Source organism: Grampus griseus, assembly GCF_964374135.1.
Source record: "Grampus griseus genome assembly, chromosome: 11".
In the NCBI taxonomy this organism is placed as follows: domain Eukaryota; kingdom Metazoa; phylum Chordata; class Mammalia; order Artiodactyla; family Delphinidae; genus Grampus; species Grampus griseus.
The window spans coordinates 62,728,180-62,747,092 of NC_139005.1; the positions used below are offsets into that span (position 1 = coordinate 62,728,180).

Consider the following 18,913-nt stretch of genomic DNA (forward strand, 5'->3'; position numbering starts at 1 on the left):
ATAAATGGGTGTTGAATTTTGTCAAAAGCCTTTTCTGCATCTATTGAGATGATCATATGGTTTTTATTTTTCAATTTGTTAACATGGTGTATCACATTGATTGGTTTGCATATATTGAAGAATCCTTGCATCCCTGGGATAAATCCCACTTGATCATGGTGTATGAGCCTTTTAATGTGTTGTTGGATTCTGTTTGCTAATATTTTGTTGAGGATTTTTGCATCTATATTCATGAGTGATATTGGTATATAATTTTCTTTTTTTGTAGTATCTTTGTCTGGTTTTCATATCAGGGTGATGGTGGCCTCATAGAATGAATTTGGGATTGTTCCTTCCTCCACAGTATTTTGGAAGAGTTTGAGAAGGATGGGTGTTAGCTCTTTTCTAAATGTTTGATAGAATTCACCTGTGAAGCCATCTGGTCCTGGACTTTTGTTTGTTGGAAGATTTTTAATCACAGTTTCAATTTCATTATTTGTGATTGGGCTGTTCATAGTTTCTATTTCTTCCCGGTTCAGTCTTGGAAGGTTATACCTCTCTAAGAATTTGTCCATTTCTTCCAGATTCTCCATTTATTGACATAGAGTTGTTGTAGTGTTCTCTTAGGATGCTTTGTGTTTCTGCGGTGTGTTGTAACTTCTTTTTCACTTGTAATTTTATTGATTTGAGTCCACTCCCTCTTTTTCTTGATGAGTCTGGCTAATGGATTATTAGTATTGTTTATCTTCTCAAAGAACCAGCTTTGAGTTTTATTGATCTTTGCTATTGTTTTCTCTGCTTCTATTTCATTTATTTCTGCTCTGATCTTTATGATTTCGTTCCTTCTGCTAACTTTGGGTTTTGTTTGCTCTTCTTTCTCTAGTTCCTTTAGGTGTAAGGTTAGATTGTTTACTTGAGATTTTTCTTGTTTCTTGAGGTAGGCTTGTATAGCTATAAACTTCCCTCTTAGAACTGCTTTTGTCACATCCCATAGGTTTTGGATCATCGTGTCTTCATTGTCATTTGTCTCTAGGTATTTTTTGATTTCGATTTCTTCAGTGATCTCTTGGTTATTAATAGTAACATATTGTTTAGCCTCCATGTGTTTGTGTTTTTTTACGCTTTTTTCCGTGTAATTGATTTCTAATCTCATAGTGTTGTGGTCAGAAAAGATGCTTGATATAATTTCAATTTTCTTAAATTTACTGAGGCTTGATTTTTGACCCAAGATGTGATCTATCCGGGAGAATGTTCCATGCGCACTTGAGAAGAAAGTGTAATCTGCTGTTCTTGGGTGGAATGTCCTATAAATATCAATTAAATCTATCTGGTCTGTTCCATCATTTAAAGCTTCTGTTTCCTTATTTATTTTCATTTTGGATGATCTGTCCATTGGTGTAAGTGAGTTGTTAAAGTCCCCCAGTCTCGCTGTGTTACTGTTGATTTCCTCTTTAACTGCTGTTAGCAGTTGCCTTATATATTGAGGTGCTCCTATGTTGGGTGCATATATATTTATAATTGTTACATCTTCTTCTTGGATTGATCCCTTGATCATTATGTAGTGTCCTTCCTTGTCTCTTGTAACATTCTTTGTTTTAAAGTCTATTTTATCTGATAGGAGTATTGCTACTCCAGCTTTCTTTTGATTTCCATTTGCATGGAATATCTTTTTCCATCCCCTCACTTTCAGTCTGTATGTGTCCCTAGGTCTGAAGTGGGTCTCTTGTAGACAGCACATATATGGGTCTTTTTTTGTATCCATTCAGCAAGCCTGTATCTTTTGGTTGGAGCATTTAATCCATTCACATTTAAGATAATTATCTATATGTATGTTCCTATTACCATTTTCTTAATCGTTTTGGGTTTAGTTTTGTAGATCCTTTTTTTCTCTTGTGTTTCCTACTTAGAGAAGTTCCTTTAGCATTTGTTATAGGGCTGCTTGGGTGGTGCTGAATTCTCTTAGCTTTTGCTTGTCTGTAAACCTTTTGATTCCTCCACCGAATCTGAATGAGATCCTTGCCGGCTAGAGTAATCTTGGTTGTAGGTTCTTCCCTTTCATCACTTTAAGTGTATCATGCCACTCCCTTCTGGCTTGTAGAGTTTCTGCTGAGAAATCAGCTGTAACCTTATGGGAGTTCCCTTGTATGTTATTTGTCGTTTTTCCCTTGCTGCTTTCAATAATTTTCTTTGTCTTTAATTTTTGCCAATTTGATTACTATGTGTCTCGGCATGTTTCTCCTTGGGTTTATCCTGTATGGGACTCGCTGTGCTTCCTGGACTTGGGTGGCTATTTCCTTTACCCTGTTAGGGAAGTTTTCAACTAGAAACTCTTCAGATATTTTCTCGGGTCCTTTCTCTCTCTCTTCTCCTTCTGGGACCTCTATAATGCGAATATAATGTGAATATTGTTGCATTTAATGTTGTCCCAGAGGTCTCTTAGGCTGTCTTCAGTTCTTTTCATTCTTTTTTCTTTATTTTGTTCCGCGGCAGTGAATTCCACCATTCTGTCTTCCAGGTCACTTATCCGTTCTTCCGCCTCAGTTATTCTGCTATTGATTACTTCTAGTGTATTTTTCATTTCAGTTATTGTATTATTCATCTCTGTTTGTTCTTTAATTCTTCTAGGTCTTTGTTAAACATTTCTTGCATCTTCTCAGTCTTTGCTTCCATTCTTTCTCTGAGGTCCTGGATCATCTTCACTATCATTATTCTGAATTCTTTTTCTGGAAGGTTGCCTATCTCCACTTCATTTAGTTGTTTTTCTATGGTTTTATCTTGTTCCTTCAACTGGTACATAGCCCTCTGCCTTTTCATCTTGTCTATCTTCTTGTGAATGTGGTTTTTGTTTCACAGGCTACAGGATTTTAGTTCTTCTTGCTTCTCTTAACTATCTTTTTAATGAAAGACAATTTATACTTACAAAGTTCTCTAAAAGAACTGCTAATCTGAATTTGGCTAAACTAATTATTTCATTTATTTTTTTCCCCACATTATATAACAAATATATTTCTTACTTAGTTATTCTTCTTTTGGGCTTATTGTGCCACACTGAGTAACAACTACCCTGCTAATATCTGTTGTTGTTAAAAATATACTTAAAATTTTAGAAAGTGATCATTCTTCTATTTCATTAAACACAGTTTTCTGAAAAATCAATATTACCTGAACATTTTACTTCTAATTAAAAAAAAATAGTTTTTAGAAGAGATTTCTCTAGAAAAGGGTAGAATTTTGACAGTAAAATAAGTCAGCCAACCCATAAAATTAAGCTAAGTTTTTAGACATTTGTATGAGATTTCAATATCATTTTTCCTCTTTAAACCTAAAGCCAAATGTTTTAGCAGATTTTTAATCCAAAGTACAAGCACTGTTAATTTTAAATTCAAGGACGAAAATCTGACTTTATTTAAAATTTAACATTCATCTTAGTCTATATGTTATAAAATTAACTATTTAAATTATGTGATTCACTAAGTATGCACTATAGGTATTCTTTTGTGAATAAATTCCTGGTAAAAGCAGAATGGATTTCCAATAAATATTTCATCACTTTGGAGATTTATTTTAAGTGGGAAATAGATTCAATTTTGGTACAATTATCTATTACTAGTTGGACAAGTGACAGAATATAGATAAAACTCAGAGGGACTGAGAAATTATGATGGATTGAATTTGTCATGGTATTGGCAGTTTTCACAAACCTGTTCTTTTTCCTTTATGATAAATAAATGCAAATGAAATTGTACTTAAGTATCTGAAGATCCATCTATGAATCCAGGAGGTCGCTATTGATTTTCTATTATGAGATTCTTTGACTTATAAGCTATTAAAAGTCTGTAAGAGGGTTTGTTTTTTAAAAATACCTAACTGTCTTCTATCAGGAATATGCCAGATACTCAGAGAAGATAGATATGTGAGATGCCAAGGAGCTATTCCAAACTTGGATATCGTTTCAGTTAGCACCACCTATCTTTTTTTTAAAAAAGTGTCTAAGGCTGGAATAGACATTGGACATTCTCATGTATGAAGCAGTTTCCCGCAGAGGTAGTTGTCATGGTCCTGCCTTTTTTCATATATACTGGGAGACATTAAGTAGGGATAAACTGCTTACCATGGAGTGAAGAACCCAAGCCTGATTCTTTGGCTTTCTGCCGAAGAAAGAAAATGGAGAAAATGATGAATGACAAACACGTTATGGAGGAATTCTCCCCCCCTAGAGGCTGACAAAAATTCTAATTTTTAGGCTTGCTATCACTGCCAAGAAGGATACTCCTTGTATTTGTGCTCCTGATGGAAATATTGCTTCTGCTGAAACAGCACTCCAGTTCCTTGTTGTTGTGTTGGTGCTGTTATCTTATCTTCCTAATAGTGAGTCCTTTATTTCTGATAAAGATATTCATTTAAATGACTATGGGAGATCAAATTTATACACGGATTTTCGTTGAGACATAGCTTAAAATTACCCTTAATTCAATAAGAAAATAGGTGTTTTATAAAAATTTGATTTGTAAACTTTTTAAATAATTTAACTATTTTAAGGACTATACATTACATATATTTCTATTCACTTTTTTTAAATTCCTGTATTGCTTTGGCTTGGTGAAACTAGATCTTCATAGTAGGAATTTTGTTGGATGAACAGTGCCAGAATCTAAGATGACATATGGCATTTAATAGGAGTGAGTTAGGAATTAATTCTAGGTTTTGTTCTTGAATGTAAAGAATCTATTTCCTAAGGGCAAAATAAATGAGAAAATCTAAAATCACTCATTTGACAAAAACTCAGGGTTTCCAGTTAACAGTAAATGCAATATGATGTACCAATGCAATAATAGTATTTATCTATGTAATATAATCATGGGTAGTATTAATAAGTTTGGTATCTGAAATAAGCAGTGTGATATCTTGCTTTTTATGGTACTGGTCAGCTCTGGGTACCACCCTTTTAAAGAAATAAAGACTGTTCAGACCACATGTATAAGAGAATAACTAAGACATTATTTTTTAATTCTCTATTGCATTTACCTTCTTACATTTACAAGTAAGAGGTTGTAAGACACAACTTGAAAGGTCAGCCACGCATCTAAATCTACCAGGACATTAGCACTACATAAAATCAAACTCATTTGATAGTGCGCTATGAATAAGAATCTTTTACTTTTAAAGCTCCTAAATTCTGTTTGTTTCACAGGAGTCTGAACTGATCGAACTAAGAGAAACCATTGAAATGCTGAAGGCCCAGAACTCTGCTGCCCAGGCAGCCATTCAGGGAGCGCTCAATGGTCCAGACCACCCTCCCAAAGGTATGTTTAGAAATCTTGCCATTTTTCATCCAATCTGCTAGGAATCTATTTTTATTCATTAATTAGAGCAAAGCTGCTTTTACTCAGTCGCACTGCCTTTTATAATATATCAGCATAAGTTGCTACTAATGCAGTCAGAATCTCAGAATTTAAGAACAGGAGGCTTCAGTATCAAACTGACCTTAAGGAAATTGCTTCTATAGTCCAACACTTTTCTCTGAGGAGGTTGGTTAATGTATTCATATCTGCCTTCAAGCAAAACAAACCTGGGAAGGAGTATGGAAATCTAGATCTGTATGTAAAGATACAGTAATCAATATGGTGAAGTAGTGGATACTGGGAGCAACTTGTCCTGGGTGGGGGCAATAGAAAGGCACATTTTCTGTAGAGAACTTAAAAAACAGTAAGAAAATGGACTAAACATTGGTGTATTTTTAATTATTACTGTGCTTCAGTAATTGGAAGCAATGATAAAATAATCTTCTCTGCCACCACCCTACTCCTTAAATTGTCACTGAAGAAATACTCTGTGATAATGTCATGTCATTGTTTTCTTTGCATAGGTTGTACTTATTCCTATTCTGACTCTTTTCAGTAGCATTCAATATGCTCAACTCTTGACCAGCTGAAAAATGTTTTCCTAAATCCTGAGTGCTCTGTCATCTCTCTTTGCCTTTCCAGATGAATTTTGGGAAAGCTTGATGGAATCATTCAATGTCTTCAACAGCCAGTTACACTTCAGACCATGGGAGTGTGGTTTCTCTTTCCACTACTCCAGCAAAACTGTTCTCTCCAGCATCAATAATGACTTAGATGACTCTAAATCCAGTACAAAGTTTAAAATTCTTATTGTATTTGTTGTGCAAATAGCATTTGATGCTGATGTCCACTGCATCCTACTTGAAATATTCACTTCTTCTAATGCTCATGACATCCACATTCTTAGTTTTTCTTCTGCTCCTTTGAAATTTCTTTCAGTTTCTCTTGTAGATTCACTCGTTTGTATGCATTTGTTAAATGTTGATGTTTCTTAGAATGCAGTCCTAAACTGTCTTCCATTATGATTTTATACATTATGATTCTCTTCATCCTATCTAAAATTTTGTACGAGCTCATCTAGTACTCTACCTATAATTATTATTTGTGTTGATAACTGTCAAATATATCTCTCCAGGGCAGGCTCATCTCTTGAGTTACAGATCTGTATATCCAGCTGCCAAAGAGAAAACTCCATTAGGTTATCTTCGGATGTCTGTTTGTCACCTGAAAGTCAACATCCCCAAATTTGAACTTGTCTTCTTCCTTCTCAGACCTGCTTTGCCTTCAGTGTTCCTTTCTCAGTAAACAGCATCACCATCCTTCCACGTGGCCAGAAATCCTCCTCTTCGTACACAGTAAATCACTAAGTTCTACTGATTCCATCCATTAAATATATCTTGTTCCCTTTTCTCTGATCCTGCTATCACCATGCCTCATATCTCCCCTGAACTATGACCACAAACTCCTAAGTCTCAAGGAGCCTTCCTGCTCTTCATCTTTCACCTCCTTATGCCATTCTTCACACTGAGACCAGAGCAGTTGTGTAACAATATATATTTAAAAGGTATCCCATTGCCTTTGGTTGAAATACTAACTCCTTAACATGACATAATCTCTCTTGGCCAGCTTCGTTCATTCAACAAGTACTTATTGATATTACCATTTATGTGCTAGACACTGTTCTAGACCTTGTGTCTTGCTATTTTGTCGTGTTGTGTATTTCATATTACAGCTATCCAGAACTTCTTTCAGTTCTTCAAAAGTTCTTTATATATTCTCTTTATTCTACTTGGAACTTTCTACCCTGTTTGTTCAGCATAAAAACTTTTTGAGATCTTGCAAGAGTTAGCCTAAACATGCCTGCTTGTGCCTAAGCTATATGAGGTCCCTCTATGATGTGTTTCTGGAAATAACTGTACTTCCCTCATCAAAATTTGCATTAAGACACTTTGGTGCCTTAATTTGTTTATGGTCTGCCTTTCCTGGTCAATGGCAGGGTGGTCTGTTTTCTTAATCCTTAATCCTGGCCGTAATGATGGCTTGCACATAAAAGGGGTTTATTCAAATTTTATAGAAAGGACTAATACAATTTTTTAAAACTTGAAATTTAACTTATAGGAAAACAGTTATATAAAGTGAGATATACTTAAATTGAAGGACAAACTAGTTCTCTAGGGGCTACTTCTGTTAAGAATTTAGCAACTTTCCATGTGGGGGAGTTAATGTATATGCTGCATGGAAAATTACTGCATATTTAAAGCTTATCTTAGAGCTATAATAAAGCAGCTTATGTTCTAAATCTTCATGTCAGTAAATAGGTCCAGAAGGGATTTAAAAAGGCTTAATCCTTTCTTTTCCACAGTACAAGTCACTGAAGTAAAACTTTTTGGAAAGATTCCTTTTATCTCAGGCAACAGGTAGCTTGATATATCTACTGGAATTGAAAAATAGGAATTCCTTTGCTCAGAAATGTGGGAGGGATACCTAAAATGAACAAAACGATAACAGTTAATATTCAACTTGGCTAAGAAAGATTAAAAAATAATTTTATAAGATTTAAAGCTAACAAAAACAAATAATTATAAAGGGTTGAATGTATATAGAATATCCAGATTGTGTTTCTGTAGTAGTAAAACTCATATCAAGGCATATTGTAAATATTTAGAGAAGAGCATCCCAGGAGGGTCTTGAGACAGAAAAGAGATTAGTGCCTTTATGGAACTGATACAAGGAAGATAATGACCAAAGGTAAAGTAAGTAGAACCAGGTTGGAGAGATAAGTACTGACCAGATTACTGAGGAACATTTGGGCCATATTTAAGAGTTGAGGGCTTCCCTGGTGGCACAGTGGTTGAGAGTCCGCCTGCCGATGCAGGGGACATGGGTTCGTGCCCCGGTCCGGGAAGATCCCACATGCCGTGGAGCGGCTAGGCCCGTGAGCCATGGCCCCTGAGTCTGTGCAAGAGTTGAAATGTTTTCTATTCTTATTAAAATGGAAATCATTGGGAAGTCTCAGGTAAGGGAGTGATGGTGAGGTTTTTCTTTAAAAAGATTTCTCTAACTCTGGTTTGTAGAATGGTTTGAAGGTGAGTTGGACAGCTGTTCTTTCTTAGAGCAGGTAGGTGATGTTGGTGGCTTGAACTAGAACAGTGACGGTACAGAAGGTGGGAAGTGGAAAATGAATGAATGAATAAACATATAACTGAAATAGATATTTTTAATATAAGCTTCTCCATTCATTCAGATTGTTGATATTCATTTGGTCACCCATTCTTTACTGAGCTCTGCAATGCCACATGTACTCAGTCAAATACTTACAAACACTAGAAAAGAATTGCCAGAGAAAAGTAAAGTGCATTCCCTTCATTCCATGGTATTATGGAAATTATGCTCTTGCCAATCTTTATTGGAAATGCGGTCATAATTGAACGTAACGAATACCTCCAAGGACTACTTTTGACCTACGGTTAACAAGAATTTACCTATCTTTTTAAAATTTGGGATTACTTGAAGTCAAATATAATTTATTAATTCTGGATATAATAAAAACTCTGGAATACTTTAATGCTTAATACATCTGTTTTATTTGTAAAAGTCAGTTATGAAGGGAAAAATAGAAAATACTAATCTTGTTCAGAAAAACTTATAGCCAACTGTAGCAGAAATTTAAAACACAGATACCTACACATGTTCTTTTATTGCTTATTCATATTATTTCCATATTAGTTGATTAAGGGATACTGTGCTCCTTTATTGTTAAATCAAAACAACACACATAAATACCTTGATTTAGGTTTTGGTACTGGTAATGTTTTGGACATGCAAAAACAGTAAATGTTCTCATCATTAAAAAAAAAATACTTTTGGACCAAACTCTAGGGATTCTTAAAAACAGCTCTGTTTTTACCCTCCTGTAAAATTTTTCAACATGGTTATTCTCTTAATGGAAAAATTAAAGTACTTATTGTTATGTATGTACATGAGATTAAGGATGGAGATATGTATATGCATATTATACACCCACACATATACTTACTCATTGTATGTTTTGAAAGTAACCAGTTACAGTTCCATTGCCATCAGCCATTTTACTGTTAAATTAGTCAACTGCAAAGCTTTCATTATATACTATTATTTCTATGGGAACTTTTTGAAAGCTATATAATAATTTCTGACATCTTTTAAGTTCCACTGAGATTTTTTTTTGCTTGGATAATATGCATTGATACCAATTATATATGACAATAGAAATGGCCTAAAAGCATATTTGACCTTAAAATAATTTTATGAATTATTAGTGTCTCCACTAACACTTAAGTTCACTGTGAGGAGAAATCATTTCAATTTTAATTTTAATGACTATAAATAAATCTTATAAGCTGATTGTATGGAGTAAGTGAGTATGTTCAAAAAGTGATTTAGGGGGCTTCCCTGGTGGCGCAGTGGTTGAGAGTCCGCCTGCCGATGCAGGGGACACGGGTTCGTGCCCCGGTCCGGGAAGATCCCACATGCCGCAGAGCGGCTGGGCCCGTGAGCCATGGCCGCTGAGCCTGTGCGTCCAGAACCTGTGCTCCGCAACAGGAGAGGCCACAACAGTGAGAAGCCCGCGTACCGCAAAAAAAAAAAAAAAAAAGTGATTTAGTATCAAATGGTATCCTCTTCAAAATATCGTATTATCTAGAGAAGCACTCCATGCTTTTTAGGAGTATATAGAGGTGATATCACCTGGCAATTAGTACAATAGACAGTAGGATACTTCTAAGTCTCAAGTTGGCTCCACTGTTTTTCAGCTACGTGACCACAGGGAAAATTTAATAATTACACTCATTTCAGTGGTTTGCTTTAAAATTACGTACTCCCAGAGCAGAGTAGTAAAAGCTAGCTTTATTATTACCTGTTATTATTGTTACTACTATTACTCTTCCAAGTCATGGCCAGGGGTTAGGGGTATGATGGAAGAATTACACTGTCTTAAGTATGATTTCTGTTTAATTCACAAATGCAGTCTACCCACATTCTCTCCTGAGGACCTTCGCCCCATTCGCTCTTTGACCTTGGTCAAGTTACCTAACTTCTTTGTGCTTCAGTTGCTCCATCTGTGGTATGAAGTGCTTAGATGACTTGCAGGGTTTGTTTTGGCTCTAACAAGGTATGATTCCATGAAATGGAAAGTTAATATATTTGGCTTCGGTAGCTTTATTCAAAGGACAAATATTAAAAACACACAATTAATTATCATGCTATGAAGAGTTTCCTTTTACTCCATGGAACAAATCATTTGGAATAAATCATTTTGGAAGTGCTGTTTGATCCAGGTATTCAGTAAAAATCACTAGCATAGCATTTCATTTTGGGACAAAACTCAGAATTCATTAAAACACCAGTGCTACAGACTTCCTTGAGATTCCCATTGAATCTTAATACGGATAACCCAGTTAATTAAAGCAAATATGGTTGTACTTTATTAAGCTTATAAAACCAAAACTGCATTGAAATAATCTGTACAAAGCCATGTTGACATTTATTAGAGGACTTCCTCTCAGAAAGCCTAAAAGTCTTGTTTGTTCAGATTGCAAGTTTTTATGAGTAAACATGATACTGTCTATCTGTGGCTAGATCTCCGCATCAGAAGACAGCATTCCTCCGAAAGCGTTTCTAGTATCAACAGTGCCACGAGCCATTCCAGCATTGGCAGTGGTAACGATGCTGACTCCAAGAAGAAGAAAAAGAAAAACTGGGTAAGCCATTAGCATTCATCTAATTCAGAAGCTTATTACTACGCAGTGAGTCAGGCTTTTTCCTTTTGGGCTTTAGAGATCCACAGCAGTTTACAGTGTCTCATTCAAGTGACTGACACCTCAAAGGCTACACTCATCACCAAGATTAGGGCAGCATGGTGCTGAAGAGCAAATGTTTTGGAGTTGGCACTAACTTAACTTGGATTTGAATCCCAACTTTGACACTTACTATTTGGATCTTAGGCAAGTGACCTCACCTTTTTGGGGAGCCTAAATTTTCTCATCTGGAAAAATTGGATAATTAATACTGACTTTATAGAGATACTGTAAAGAAAAATAGGGTAACATGTGTAAATAAATGGTTCTGAGCAGGGGCTTACTGTGGAGGTAGAGATGAAGAAGAAGAAAAAGATGATGGTGATGCTGATGGTGGTGGTGCTGGTGGATGGTGGAAGTGGAGAAAAAATGGAATAAAAAAAGTAAAAGGGAAAGAAGAGACCTTGAAAGCCTCTCCACCCCTTGCATCAACAGGGTTTATAGCGTGAATGAAGTGTCACTGTATAAGAAATCAACTATATGTATTTCTACCAAAAGAACATAGGATAAATATAAAAATGTACTTTAACAGAACTGTCCCTTAAGTTTGCTAGAGATAGAATTTATGATATTAAGTAATTGCTGAAAAAACTGAGGGGAAGATGCTATCACTGCAAAATGTTTAAAAACAATGAAGTAAAGGATTTCTTTTAATGCCATGCAAGAAAAGTAGATGTTAAATAAGTAGAACTCTTGATGAAATTCAAAATATAACTAGCGGAGGATTTTACTGGAGTGCTTTCTGTAAAGAATGAGAGAAATATCTTTTCTGTTTTAAAAAAAATGTTTATGTAGGTAATATTTTAAAATACTGATCAGCCTTCATTCCCTTGATTTGTAATTCCACACTCTTTCATGTTTCTGCAAGGTGAACTCTAGAGGAAGTGAGGTGAATATAAACCATGGACAATTTGGCATGCATCTATAAAAATACCCACCCTTGGCATGAATGCTATTCATTTTGGCAGGAGGCTTTTATACCTTTTAAAAACAGGTTACCTTGTATGTCTTTTCTTTGTGTCTTTTCATTTTAATCTCCAGTTTTAAAGAGAAGTAAAACTACTTTCTGAATAGCGCTGTAGGCCATACCAACTCTGGTTTCTCATAGTCCGGGAACTGAAAATTTGAATAGAAACTCACAATTAATGAAGTGTTAGGTGAATTTGATTTCATTTTGCTTTTTAAGTTTATATTGTCAGCAGGCCCTGACTTGATTGTAGCGCTAAAGCAGCCATTTAAAACAAATTGCCTTGAAGAGAGGAGCCTTCTGAACGGAGATCCCTTCAAGGTACTTCGTTTTAAATGAGTGCTCTGACAGCCATGCCCTTGACCCTGCACTGTTTAAAAGCCTTCCATGTTTGCGCTGCGCTGGATTAATACAAGAATAAAACAAAAACACAAAACACGGTATCTTTTTTTTTTAGAGATACTGTGCTGCAGCTGTTAATCCTTTGCTTATACATACTGACCCCAGGCAGTGGCTAGGATGGCACCTGCAAACTAACGGCCCAAAGCAAGATGCCCCCAGTGCAAATAGACAAGGAAGGTAATTTCTGTCCTTCTTGCAGCTGAGAAGCTCATTCAAACAAGCCTTTGGGAAGAAAAAGTCCACCAAGCCTCCATCCTCACATTCGGACATTGAAGAGCTTACTGATTCGTCCCTTCCAGCGTCCCCCAAGTTGCCCCACAATGCGGGTGACTGTGGGTCAGCCTCCATGAAGCCCTCGCAGTCTGCCTCAGCGTAAGTCGCTCCCTCTGCCGGTTGCGGAAGTATTTGTTAAAGACAACTTCAGGCCAAGCCTAGATCTGTGTTCTAAATGGAACTGCAGCACCATCTCTATACCAATTATTTTCAGATCTTCCTTAGAATAGCAGACAGCATTTGTTTCTCTTCTGCTTTCCATACATTAGAAATTGAGTGTTCTTGATCTCATTCTCCCCTTTTCTAAGTTATTATTTTCACTTCTTTTCACTTGCATTTGTCCATGTATCTGTCTAACTGTGCATTAAATGCAGGTTACCCCTTGTCTGGCCACCAAAGAAACGGCAAAATGGCCCTGTGATCTACAAGCATAGATCCCGGTAAAATGGAGTGTGATGCATGAAAACTGCAAAGATCCTGGTTCTAACCTAAGCAGTGTTCACTCTTGCTTTTTCTAAAATCACTTGCATGCATTTCAACAATGACTACCTTCTCTGTCCTCCTGTTTTGGAAGTAAAATTTGGTTTCCTCAAGCCAAACTTCAATCCTTTGTTCTTTAATTGTGTTAGATAATCTAGCATAATTTTTTTATAGTATCCCACTAGTTGATGTTACAAGAAAGAATGAAACATTTAGAATGTAAAACATGTGCTCTGATAATTCTCTTTGTTCTATATACTATTTAAATGAGATTTCCTTGTGTGCCCAAGACAGTGGCTCACCCAGAACTCATATAAAGCAGGGCCACTATTAGAACCATTTAAGACCCTTGTACACCCTGTATAATTTCCTGACTTAGAGGAAAGAACATAGCACTATCATTTTGTGACCAGCAATGAGTCCTCACATTTTAAGTGGAAAAGATTTTCATTAACATAAAACAGATTCTTTTGACATACTTCCTACAAAGCTGTCTATAGAACCACAATAGGATATAATGTATATTACCTTCAGGCAGCCCCCAAGTCGCCTGCTCATTTGGGTTGAAACCTGTGATTCAGTTTCATTAGCTGATCTCCTAAATCAGCTGAGCCTACCAGGAGGATTATATAACACTCATCCATTATTTAAATACCCAAAACTAATCTCCCTGATTTATTTTCTACAATATTTATATTGAATTTGATCGTAACCTGAAGATAGTATTGTGGCAAATAAGGTTATTCTTTGCAAAATTTTACAAAACAAGAAATCAACATTTTAAGGACATAATAACTTTGCTTTAAACAAATTTCATGTTGCAAATAGAGGCTCAAGTCCCTTGAAAAATGGTAGAATGAGATGTAGTAATATTATGACTTTTCAGCTCCATAAACATCAGCAACAAGGGAATTTTGAGGATCACTTTATATACAGTAAAGATAGATTGTTTTTAAACTTCAGAAAATAGGAAGAAAAGATGAAAAGAGATGGCTACTATTTACAGTTTTGAACCTGTGAATGTATTACTGTCTGTAAAACTCTTTTTCCTTTTCTCTAGGTATTGCCAGCAGCAAATAATCTATGTACCTGCTGGATAATATTGCAGTTCAGCTTTTAAAAGAAGCATTGCCTTTCATAATCCTCTGGCTTCCCCAACCACTGATTTTGTGCTTGTTTCTTTCTTCAGGATCTGTGAATGCACAGAGGCTGAGGCAGAGATAATTCTGCAGCTGAAGAGTGAGCTCAGAGAAAAGGAATTAAAATTAACGGATATTCGGCTGGAGGCCCTCAGCTCTGCTCATCATCTCGATCAGATCCGAGAAGCCATGAACCGGATGCAGGTCGGTCCGAAAGCACCTTCAGGGAACAAACAGGAGAGATTTAAAATGCTGCTTATTCTCTTCTCTTAGTTATTATAAAAACAAATCTCATGTTTAAATCCTTTTTGGAAATGCACTCTGTTTATTCAGTCTCTGCACCTCATTTCTCAATACTGGATGGAGAATTTTGTCAAATCCAGGTTTGGAAGTGGAAGTGCCAACTGGCCAGTTGCACTCAAGGACCATTGAAGGCACTGTACTAGAGCTAAGGTTTTAGAGAAACTACTACAGCCCTTGCTTCTTCACTTTTCCATGATTTACCCTTATGGTAACTTTTTCCTATTCTTTTGAAATCTGACTTTACCTGTTTTCTATTGAAAAACAAACGTAATGAGGAATCAACAGAAATATAACACAAGCTTTCTAAATATGAAAGTAAGTGTGATATAGAATGCCATCTGTAGAAGTAAAGCTTTTCTATTTTTTGGAAGCATCTGAAGGCTAAATTCAGAATCAGTCTGTGCTCAGACTAAGTTTTCGTTTTATTATGGTCAACCAGTAATCACTTGGTACCACAAGCTGACTGAAATAGGAAAAGCTCATTGCTGAGCAGATTCATCTGCCAATGGATATATTCATCAATAGGCTTGTGTGGTTTTTACGAGCTTAGTGCCCCATTTTGAAGGAACAAAAACTTTTTCAGACGTTAGTTAGGATCCTGAGGTGGTAATTTTAAATCACCTTATTTATATTATTTTTGTTTTACTGTGGTTTTCAACTCTCCCTGAATTCAGAGTATTACAAACAGTATTATTTTCTATGAGATTTTAACATTACTTTCATTTAAAAATTTTTTTTTAAGTTTTTTTAAATTTTTTATTTTATTGAAGCATAGCTGATTTACAATGTCATGTTAGTTTCAGGTGTACAGCACAGTGATTCAGTTATATGTATATAACTGAATATATATATACATATATAGATTGATATAGATATAAAAAGATATTCTTTTTCAGACTCTTTTCCCATATAGGTTATTACAAAACATTGAGTATAGTTCCCTGTGCTATACAGTAGGTCCCTGTTGGTTATCTATTTTTATATATGTAGTAGTGTGTATGTTTACTTTTAAAATGAGAAATGGTATGAACTCTTCAATTATGTTATTCTTGATTCACATAAGACCATGTCATATTTGGAAAACTCCTCAAGTATATGATAGATTTTTTAAAAATTATAAAAAATTCTACTGGTTAGTGTGTGTATTTGTGAATAGCTGAATATGTGTATGTGAGAGACAGAGAAAGGGATTCCTTTTCCTTCTTTGGAAGGAAATCCTGTTTTCATAATTTATGTTTGTTTATTTAGTATGTCACCACATGGTTTATTTAATACATGAACCGATTGACCCTGTTAAAAGAGTTGGTACCCTTTTCTCAATCAGGCTAGCTCTATGTTTTTCATGTTTTCCATCTTCACAACAGAATGAGATTGAAATACTGAAGGCTGAAAACGACCGGCTGAAGGCAGAAACGGGGAACGCTGCGAAGCCAGCTCGGCCCCCGTCTGAGTCCGCAAGTAGCACTTCCTCCTCATCCTCACGCCAGTCCTTAGGACTCTCTCTGAACAATTTGAACATCACGGAGTCTGTTACCTCAGGTGATTTTGTGCACACACCTGCCTGAATCAAAGCATGCCTCTGACTTCACAAGCCCGGAGACCTCGAAATTGGAGACCCTTACCCAAGCTGCAGCTCTCACCCATACCCTCTTAAAAATGTTAACGTCCTAGCTCTCAGAAATAGTCCTTTTTCCTCTTATAAATTTATTTTACTTCATTATCATTTTAATTTCTTTTATTTATTTATTTTTGGCTGCGTTGGGTCTTCGTTGCTGCACATGGGTTTTCTCTAGTTGTGGAGAGCGGGGGCTACTCTTCGTTGCGGTGCGCGGGCTTCTCATTGCGGTGACTTCTCTTGTTGCAGAGCACGGGCTCTAGAGCGCAGGCTCAGTAGTTGTGGCACACGGGCTCAGTAGCTGTGGTGCACGGGCTCAGCTGGTTCACAGCACGTGGGATCCTCCCGGACCAGGGCTCGAACTGGTGTCCCCGGCATTGGCAGGCGGACTCTCAACCACTGTGCCACCAGGGAAACCCCTTCATTATCATTTTAAAAGAACATTCTGTGTGAAAGAGTAAAAAGACATAGAGATATGGTTTTCATATCATTTTTTAAAACAGTTACTTGTGTTTGAGAAGTACTTCCTCCAGGGTTACAAATAGGATGAGAAAGTAATATTCTCAGTGATGATTGTTAGTACTAATGAATATAATACTCAGAACCCCATGCAATTTGATAGTGTTTTAAGTGTACGAAGCCCGTATACAAGTGTATCAGGACCTGTTCCTAAATTTGACTAGATGATCCTGCATGATGTGGCCCAGGGAGAACATAATGCTACTACATCACCCAGACTGCAGCTCTATTAGATTTTCAACAAACAAAAAGAACACACTGGATTCTATTATTGTATTCAATGGTACTAATGATGGAACAAGGGTACAGTTTTATTCAATTGCAAATAGAATCATATGACATAATGTTGTCTTAATAGCTGATGAACTATTCAGTTATAAAGTATAAGTGCTCCTATGGCATCGAATCATTCTATGTATATAAGACTTAGCTGAGGAAAGATTTACATGAGGATCTGCAGTGATTGCAAAGCACAGCCACTAGATGACGCTTGGAAACCAATAATATGTACACATGTTCCTGGGCAATTTTAGATCCCATGATAGAATTGAGAAACTTCATGGCTTGCCTTAAATTACACCAAAATATAGAAAAAGAAGATAAAGATGAAAACGAAAAAGAAAAAAAAAGAAATACAGCAAGCTGATATTGATGATATTTTAATGAATCATATCTCTTGCTTCTAAAAGGTCAGAATTTTAAAAATTCTACTAATTACATCTGCCCTTCATGGTGTAAAATGAATGGCCCAAATGCATACTTGCTTTCTTCTTATAAAAGGTAACTAGAAACTAAAAGGCAAGTAGGAATTTCCTGAAGTTCATGAAAACAACGTTTATACCATTTGGCAGTGACTGGGGAAGGAAAATGAATTTTGAGAATACTCATCAAGTAAAAGAAATATTGGTAGCTAAGATAAAACAGATGTCATAATTAAATGAGCTTATAAATCATTAGGTAAAATAAAACTACAGAAATATGGTAATAACTTGAGTGTGTAAGTTGTCTATGAAGTGTTACCATCCACATTCTTCAAAAGGCGGGAAAAAAGAAAGAACAAAAGTTTTAAATGTATAGAATCTGAGAGTCCTGAGTCACATCCTATACACTGGCTTGCCGGTGATGAACCTGAGAGAGGTGAGGTAGGAGCCACACCTAGTGGCAGTCAGTGCCTGCCTACGTCCTGGAGCTTCACTTCTAAGGAGGGAAAAGGACTGGTACCTTATAGGATGGCTTAATGGTGGGATTTTACTGCCTGTTACATGATTTTGGTTTAGCCTATGGAAATATGATAAGGCCTGAAGGAGGCAAATTTAGTGCTGAAGGTAGTTTAGGAAGAACAGCTGTATAAAAATGAAACCAAAATGAATGTCTAGGAAAGACTAGGACTCATAAAGATAAATATAAAATCAAAGAAATTAAATTTACATTTTCTGTGTCCATCTAACTGATGGCCGTGATTCAGAATTTGGGGCAATTTGGTGAGGAGAGGTGTTTTTTTTTCAAAAATGTGCTTTATAATTACCCGTTTCATGGTTTATTTTTAGTCCTATATTATTTTATTTCCTCAACTATTTTTCAGTAGCGATACTTGTGTCTGAACTAGCAAGAAAAATGTAAATCACTTGACATCACTTGACTAGGATACTTTTCAAGTCAAGTTTTCATTGCCTTCACTCTTGTTTAGTGGGTTCAAAATTGGAAATCAAAAGTGCCTTTATGCTGAGGCTTTTTAATAGAAAAAGTTTCTAGAGTTCATGGTTTTTTTTAAAACAAAGAAGTAGGCAGGAGAGAGGCTAATTGACAAATGTCCAGTTCCTGAAATAATAGTGCATGTTCCATACATCCAGTGAAGACAGAAGTTTGAAACACCTTCAGTTTTTGTCAGAATTTCACTTGACTGTAACCAGAATGGCAAATCTTTTTTCAAAATGTTGACAGAGGACTCTAACTTATTTTCCATGAAACAACACAGAGAACCCTTATCTCAAACTGGCTGTTATTTGTATTTACTCAGAGTTGTTTGTTCAGGCGATCATCCCGTCAATGTACTGTGGGTG

The 18,913-nt window shown here is 36.1% G+C and overlaps 1 protein-coding gene across 3 annotated transcripts in view; it reads left to right on the top strand.

Moving 5' to 3' along the window:
- NAV3 (neuron navigator 3) overlaps positions 1–18,913 on the top strand; it is a gene marked incomplete at both ends in the record, with an annotated part of 362,535 nt that overhangs the window by 318,523 nt on the left and 25,099 nt on the right. Inside the window, 7 exons of one of the 3 annotated variants that reach the window (XM_082666667.1) lie at positions 5,171–5,282; positions 10,938–11,059; positions 12,024–12,044; positions 12,724–12,896; positions 13,172–13,237; positions 14,467–14,620; positions 16,084–16,258. In XM_082666667.1, the coding sequence (XP_082522793.1) occupies positions 5,171–5,282; positions 10,938–11,059; positions 12,024–12,044; positions 12,724–12,896; positions 13,172–13,237; positions 14,467–14,620; positions 16,084–16,258 (823 nt within the window). The remainder of the gene's footprint in view (positions 1–5,170; positions 5,283–10,937; positions 11,060–12,023; positions 12,045–12,723; positions 12,897–13,171; positions 13,238–14,466; positions 14,621–16,083; positions 16,259–18,913) is intronic. The other 2 variants (XM_082666668.1, XM_082666669.1) reach the window with 2 other exon arrangements.